Source organism: Fulmarus glacialis, unplaced genomic scaffold (assembly GCF_000690835.1).
Source record: "Fulmarus glacialis isolate BGI_N327 unplaced genomic scaffold, ASM69083v1 scaffold33072, whole genome shotgun sequence".
NCBI lineage: Eukaryota > Metazoa > Chordata > Aves > Procellariiformes > Procellariidae > Fulmarus > Fulmarus glacialis.
Window position 1 is genome coordinate 105,352 of NW_009196744.1, and position 8,405 is coordinate 113,756.

At 36.5% G+C, this 8,405-nt stretch overlaps 1 protein-coding gene across 3 annotated transcripts in view; it reads left to right on the top strand.

Moving 5' to 3' along the window:
* The window catches only part of SORBS2 (sorbin and SH3 domain containing 2), an 85,741-nt gene extending 78,922 nt beyond the window's left edge, over positions 1-6,819 (top strand). For all 3 annotated transcript variants that reach the window (XM_009572304.1, XM_009572306.1, XM_009572305.1), the window contains 3 exons: positions 2,287-2,336; positions 5,455-5,561; positions 6,334-6,819. In XM_009572304.1, the coding sequence (XP_009570599.1) occupies positions 2,287-2,336; positions 5,455-5,561; positions 6,334-6,395 (219 nt within the window). In that variant the 3' untranslated portion in view covers positions 6,396-6,819. The remainder of the gene's footprint in view (positions 1-2,286; positions 2,337-5,454; positions 5,562-6,333) is intronic.
* The last annotated feature ends 1,586 nt before the right edge of the window (positions 6,820-8,405 follow it).

Below are 8,405 nucleotides of genomic sequence, written 5' to 3' on the forward strand. Positions count from 1 at the left end.
GCTGGGGTACTATTGAGGAATGCATTCAGATAGAGAGAGAGCTCCAAGGTCCCCCTGTTCAGACATAGCACAGATTATTTCACCCTAGTTTTCCCAGATTCTGATTCCATCAAAGTTTTCTCTGTAGCAATAACACAGAGTTGAAAATCTTCACTCACCTTGATTTTCTATCGTCTGTTTCTACAGTAGTTAACTAGCAATAAAAGGTACTATTGAGGAATGCATTCAGATAGAGAGAGAGCTCCAAGGTCCCCCTGTTCAGACATAGCACAGATTATTTCACCCTAGTTTTCCCAGATTCTGATTCCATCAAAGTTTTCTCTGTAGCAATAACACAGAGTTGAAAATCTTCACTCACCTTGATTTTCTATCGTCTGTTTCTACAGTAGTTAACTAGCAATAAAATGTTTTAAAGCATTGAAGCATATGCAGAAAGATAATACTGACTTACCTAATTTCTTCCTGGCTTGGTATATGTTCAAAGCATTAAATGATTTGTCGTATTGTTTAGGACATTGACTTTTATTGTTTGCAAGAAAAATTCTTAACCTCAGTTGAGTTCTCTTGCATCTCTGACTATCTTCGGCATTCAGCTCAGTTACAGACTTGATGAAAGATTAGCAGAGAATAAGGTCAGATTCCAATCCAAATACCAAGCAATCTGCCCAGTGGAATATTCTCTTCTTGCTTGACAAGCCAACTGTTCAAGAGGGTTTACTGAGAACTGAAATGTCTGATTTGCAATCTTTATTGTTGGATTCTTCAGTAAAAATTATCCATTTTTCTTGTACACTGGCAGAGGAGAGTCAAAGAGTATAAACAGGTTTTTTTGGACTTTGAAAACCTTTTTCCCAGCTAGCTGTCATTAATATAAATAAAAGTTCTGTAATCTACCTGCTTGCATCTTTAGGCACCTTTTTAAAATTATACTTTACAGACTGTAAAGATGAAGTGAAGAATGTTCACAATACTTTCTGCATGTACACATACAAACATGATGAAAAGAAATTTAACTACTTCAATTTCATCTGGAGATTTTGGGAGGGAGAAAAAAGAAAAAAAAAAGAAAAAACCCCATAGTGCATTTTAACATTCAATTGATATCATCAGGCTGTGGGTTGTTTACCACAACCTTCTGTCATGGAAGACTGTGTCATCTTCAAGAGTAGACTGAAGCAAGATGAACTGAAATAGTCAAACCTGGAGAGAGGGAACCATGGAGCAATAAGATAAATCCCATGGCTTCAAGATCAGGTTGCAGTTTACTCAATTCATGAAAGAAAGTGCTATGAGATGTGTTTGATATCCACACTCCCAAAACAGATGCTGTTCCCAGACTGGTATCAGACTGTCAGTCTCTACGGCATGACCATAGGGCATCCTCAGTCAACAGAGAACATGATCACTGCTCACGTCAAGAGCTCTCCCAAGCAGCTGCTCCTGCACTGTTTCTGGCCCCAGCCAGATTCTAATCAGTATAAGTCAACGTCTTTCTAAGCAGGATATTGTTTCTGTAGGAAGTTAATAGTTTTCGTTCCCATTATGTCCAGATTTATTGGATATTAGTGGTGGGTAATGCTCCATTAAGAAGGAAAGTAGTTCCTTTCATAAAGCTTTGCACTGGAAATACAAACTACTTTTTCCTCTGAAGTGAAAGTGTTAGTTGTTATTTTCACACAATTACGTGCACTCTTTCAAAAATTCTTTCTGCTCTTTGCTTCCCAGCAGCCTGCATGGCTTTGTGCTCCCCCTTGAGATGAAACGGAATTAATTAAAGCATAGCATGTTATGCCTGCCAAGTTAGTACTCTATGTGTGTAATGTAAATTGGTATGTTGTTTGTCTATGAATATTCTAAATTCTGCCATTATGTATAGGAGATTTTATTTCTGCTTATCTAAAAATATACTTCACCCAAGGAATGTATAATGTTCATCAGTTGCATCTGATTTTTCTAATGCTATTTCTGTTTCACAGTGAAGAGGCAGCAGTGTTCTATTCCAACTTTCTACTCTACTATAAATAGAATGGACTGTTGATAAAAGTTCACAGTTTTGTTCTACTTTTCATTATGTCCTCCAAAAATCAGATCTTTAAACCTGCCAAGATTCTGTTGCTTGCCATGTCTCTTAAGAATTTATTTTGAGTTGGGGGGGGAGGGGCAGGAGGGTGTTGTTTTACACAAGGTAGACTATGAAGTCTCAAGCAACCATGTATCGTGCCCCTATCCAACTACTTGGACCTTAGACTATAAATCTTTATTACATTTCAAACCATTTCATTTCAGCCACAGCGCCCTGTGCTTGCTCATGAAAACATACACAGTGGGGGGGAACCGTAAGTATACTTCTTGTCTATTAAACCAAAACCTAAGATTTAAGCAATAGCCAGCACATCGTCAAATAATTTGTTAACCTGCCAAGTACAATTATGAAGAGATTTCAGAAATTTACAGATAACCGCATGATATAGGAAGATATCCAAGAAGGTCCCAGAGGGCAAAGCCTTAGTTATTGAATTTACATCAAACTCAGACAGACATGCCAACTTACAGTTTCCCATCGTTTATACTTGAAAGGGATAATAATTATGTAAAAATTAAGTTTGACTTTTTTTATTCTCTCCATTTTTACATCTCAGCAGAATGCCAGTTAAAGATTTAACATTGATTCAACTCATCTGCTTTACTGACTTGACACAAATTATTCCAAAACAGTTCTGGATGTGAATAGGGAAAAAAAAATAACTTGATAATGTTGACCGCAGGAACACAGGCTCACACTTTTTGGTGTAATTTACATGTGCAATTTAAAACTTAGATAGAAGAAAGCCTTTAGGAAAACTGAAGAACCACCTAGATCTCAAGTCTTATTTTCACAAACAATGTAAGGACTTGGGATAAAACATGTAAGGCATGTAAGGTTATTTCAGTGCTGACTATGAAAACGCAAGTTCAGTGCAGGATTGTTTCGATTTGTTTGGGGGTTTTTTTGTTGGTTTGTTTTTTTTTAAGTCTTGCACTTGGGTCTTGCTTCAGTGATCATTGAAACCAGTAGCCATTCTTCCCCTAGCATCAAGGCACTTTGGAGTATGCCCTATTAGATTAATTCTCCTAAATGTAACTAAGGCTTAGCATCTAATAATATTTAAAAGTTTACCTGTTAGTCACTTGAAGAAGTGGCAAGACAGAAGAGAGGGGCAAAAAGTTACCAAATAACTATACGGTAAATAACATATAATGAAAATTGGACATTTTGGTTTCAATCTTACTAAAACCATTTTTCTCAAGCTCCTGTTGGTTTTGTTGAGCATACTGAAGCACCTAACTCTGTTTTGTAAGCAATAATTATCTAATTAATTTTGTTCAATATAGTAGAAGTAGTTCATGACTAAAGTTACTTATTCCTAAAATTAAAAATAGAAATATATTTAAATTGCCAACCAACCAGTCTTTGTCTTGAACATGTATTCTCTTAGTGTTGTAAACGGTAGTAGAGTTTTCATATTTAAGAAATTCCTAGATTAGCAAAGAGAGAATTAAATGACTACAAAGGAGTTATTAAAATGGATTATTTGGAAATTACTAAGATTAGATTTCTAAAGTACAAAGAGGGCTAATTGGGAAGTTCTTGTTAGTGTATTTGAGTAAGTAATTGGCTTGAATCCTATTCATGACACATTACATCTGCAACTCCTGTATCTTTGGAAGCTGCATTTAATCAGTTTTGGAATATCATCATAGCTCTGTTTTCCTGCAGTAACGATAAGCATGACAGAAGATGTTATTGCCATTTAATTTTTTGCACAGATTGTTCTTACTCCTGCTACAGAAATTACCAGAGGTAATTGCTTAAATAACCAGTCCCGTTCCGTTTTGTTAGTATGATTTAAAATATAAAGTTAAACTTTTCAGGTTTGGGGAGATAACTGCGAGTCAGGAGAAATTAAGCTAAAATCTTTTTTTTCTTGGAACAGTGTCTTTTTTTTCTCCAAACCAGCAATGTGAAAAATAAATGTGGTTTATTCAAAAAGACCATCATTATACTAAGCCTAGCACCAGTCTGTGTATAGGATTTTCAAATGGGACTTTCAGGAGCAGGAATTTTTTACTGAAATAAACATCTCATTTAAGCAATGGAGACTTTGCCTGAATGATACAGAGCTAATGGAAATACTCAGTACCAACACACCAAAGGGGGAGTTTTTTGTTCTTATTGGGGGAAGTGTAATGGCATTAAGATTTTGAAGTCAGTGAACTGTTGTTAAGGGGGAAAAATGGACATGATTATGTTTTGGTTTAATATTTTGAAATTAAAACTATTTCCTTTGTACAATTTCTGCAGTTGCACCCTGCTCCTTTACACGCAGTCAGTCATAGCTGGGCCACAGATGGTTAGAAAAAAAGGCAGATTCTGACTCTGCGGACTCATGGGCTTTTGCAGCAATTTTCCCGTGGGCTGTCAGCCGAAGAACCTTCAGTTCCCCCTATTAAGAGTTTATTGCCATTCTTTCAATTCCAGGAAACTCAACTAGAAGCTGACAAGGGATGAAAGATAATAAATTTAGTGATCTCATACCTCTTTTCCGTTTATCCACCTCAGATCCTTCAATCTGCAGCCCCTGGCTGGGGTGGAGGAACAAGTCAGTCATGTCCCCTGATTTGATTCAAGCCTCTCCCTCACTCTCAGAGATTTTTTTTTTATATATATACACGGCGGGGGCAGTTTTAACCAGGGAAAGGGTTACTGCTGTATGTTTCCGAATAGCAATTACTGTCCACCTTCCCCCCAGAGGTAGGCACCTCTTTTACATGCAGGGCTCCTCTAGTGCCAAATCGCACCTCAGCAGTTGCTACGGAGGAGCCCAGGGAGGTCCCCCCGTCCCCCCCACACATCCGTAGTGAGTGCCAGCCACTCTCCTGGGCACCCTCCTCCACCGACTGCGGAAGGACGCCAGGCACTTGCTTATGCGGTGCGGCTCTTTGCTCTGCTGGGGCAGAGAACGCGTACGCTAGGTTCAGCTTATGGAGCATAAAGGCAGAGCCAGTTTTAGGTGCCGACCATGGCGGGTTAAGGGGCTAGCGCGTCTACAGAGTCCCTTCTAGAAGTCCTCTGTTTAGGTGAATCAACTATAGAATAATGCTTAAAAAAAAAAAAAAAAAACAAAAAAACCCAAAACACTAGAATTCTGTGTTCAGAGCAACTGATTAAATAAATTGGTTGAGGAGCTATCAGGCTTGCCTTGAGTCCCCAGTCTTTAGTGTCTGATGAGTGACCTTTCTGATAAAGTTTTATTTATTTGCTACAACACATACCTAGCCCTGAAGTCCACCATTTTCCTCTATATTTACAAGAAGTATTATTTCCTAGTTAATGTTTAAACCAGGTCCTTTACTTCAGCAAAGGTGCAAAGAACTCTTACTTCTTTTTAAAATGCATCATTTGTCCTATTTAAGGTTTCAGGCTCTATATAACTATACTCCTAGGAACGAAGATGAATTGGAGCTCAGAGAGGGAGATGTCATTGATGTGATGGAAAAATGTGATGATGGATGGTTTGTGGGTATGTTTTAATTCGGTTGCTTTTTCTTTCTTTTTTTTTCCCTGACCTTTGCTGCCCTCTCTGCTTGGTGGCTTTTAAACGAATTAATTTTTGGTATTCAGTGTAATAAACCTGAACCTGGCTTTATCAGGAGAAATACCAAACAAAATCCACTGAAATTAGGGGCAATTTTTCACTTTTGTCTTTTGGAATTGATGGACAGAAATTGACATGCTTGTTGTACAGCACTGTTGTCATTCTCATGGGACACAAAATGGACTATGTATTACTGTTCTTTTCATAAAGACCAGGTAATGTAGAACTTACTCACATGAATACATCCACAGCACTGACTGCTTGTGAGAACCAAGTATTACTGAACGGAAATTTCGTAACTAGGCCTAGATAAGGTGGCTTAATCATTCCATAAACCCTCATGCACACACTGGCTAACTAGTCCTCAGCATTTCAAAAATTCAAATTATTTAAATAGACCTGATGTTGTTGAAATTAAATTATTTCTGTGTGCCAAATCAAAATTTTAGCACAGATTTTGATCAGGCCTAATAATTTAATCAAATATGCCTCTTTATTTGCTTTTTCCTTCCTGCAGTTATAATTTGTTAAAACTCAGAACTCACAAATTAAATTCAAACTAACTTTTTGAAGTTATATTATAAAGAACTGTAGATATATCTGTTTGTGCAATATTAAACATAAAAATTTAAAGTCCATGCTTACATGGTGATTTCCTGTTGTTATCCCATCTTTCATCTATTGCTTCTAATTTCAGGAACCTCGAGAAGAACCAAATTCTTTGGTACTTTCCCTGGAAACTATGTCAAGAGGCTGTGAATTTTTTTTTCTACTTATTTATGCTGCATCTCTGCAACACATCTGCATAAAGCTGCTAGAAAACATGCTATGCTGGTCTTCTGTTTTCTTGCTTGCAGTCTCAAGTAGAGGCCATCTAGCTCATCCTCATCCCACCCCATCCGCCAAATGTTCCAGCAGTATTACAGCAACGACCACGGTGTGAATAACTAAGTTTTTCTGAATCAAGAGGAATCGTTTCAACGTTTAAATACTCCCTGCTTTAAATCTTTTCATTTGCAACATAGTAGGAAAAGCCTGATGACAGGTACACAGATGAATTGCCATGGGGGCTAGGGAGGGGGAGAAACTGTTCTTGGTTTGGACATTTGTGGTACTATCAGGTGGCCCGATGGGATTTTTTCGGCATGCATGTAATACAGGGGGAAGTTGCTGTTTACTATTTTTTAAAAAAAATTGTTTGAGTTTCCACATTCTTACTAGCTTGGCAGCATTTGTTGCTTTCACTTTGCTGTATCACAGGTTTGCCTATTGTACTGGTTTACAATGTATGACAAATTATAATATAGGTTTTTTGCCTGCACTTGTATGTTGTAACATATGCACAGTGATTGTAAAATCTCAAGCAAGCATAGTGAAAAATGGAAGAACTGCAAGTGTTCTGAACGGGTGCAATGGTATTGGCTAAACCTTTTTTTCTTTTTTCCCCTAAAAAAGCTATAGTGTTTTCTGTTAAAAGGTAAGAAGTGCAAGAGGCATAAAAACTCGGGAAAGAGGATTTAATGAAGAGACAGACAATGATATAAGCATAGACAATAATAACTGGCTACTGATGTCTGGCATTAAGTGGTTGTAATCAAAATGTTGTAACAGTAAGCAACGTGAGATTTCAGAGGTTAGTGTTTTTACGTATCGCAGTAATTTTAAGAAGCAGGAAGTAAACAGTGTTAGTGCAAAGGGCTGTTGGGTTGTGGTTTTTTTCCTAACATAGCCACCTGAAAAATATTCACAAGTATCATGTGCTGATTTATTTCACTATATATATATGTATGTATGTTAACAAAACCTGAGTTACACATTCTTTTTAGAAATTTAGTACAGAAAAAAAAAGTCACAAGTATTAAAACTGATACATTTTAGAAGTGTTGTTTTTTTTTCCTGAATTAAACAAGTATTTGAAAACATACATTTTCCATAAGCAAATGTAAGCATAAATAGCAAATGAAATTAAGGCACAGGATGACAATGACTGTGGCTTTATGAAAATAAAAATTCAGATTTGGTTTATTCAGCACCTTATAGATGGCAAAAGCTTCTACTGCATTTCTCATGGGTAAAGGATTGAAATTATCAAAATATATGTAGTCTCTGTAGTATTTTGTACATATGTTTGCTTTTTTGTACAGAGCCATTTGGTTGTTGATTTTAAAAAAATTAAGTTCCTTATTTGATCTTTGCCCTCTTCACATACAGAACATTTCAATGCATTTTTCTTTTCTTGCTCTATTTACCATAAGCACATCTGGATAGTGCAATTCTGTAAGATAGCATTTTATGCAAAATTTTATTAATTAAAATATGGTTTACCAGCCAAATCTAAATGTACATATGTCTTTATTACTCCAAAATGTCATTAAGACAAAGGTAAAGAAACATCTTTGTGCAGCATACCTTTATTATTGCAGATTTCATGGCAAAAGCTTTATATTCAAAGGCTTTCGATTTTAAACTAGATCTGCATGCAGCTTTGCTGTGAGGTTAATACCTATCTTTGATGCCATTTATGACTGAAGACTTAAATATCTGTTGCCTGTGATATTTAAAAAGTACTGTTTCTACTCTGTATCTGATTTTAGAAAAATGCAGGTTTTTCATACCTGGTTTTCGGGTAACTGACCTTGAATTCCTACAAGCAAAAGGTCTCTGTGGTTTTTTTTCTTGAATAGACTTCTAATAAATTTTGCTTGGAGTACACAACTGTTTCCCCCAATCATTTCTCAAAATACATGTAACATATTACTTAAGTGTTGC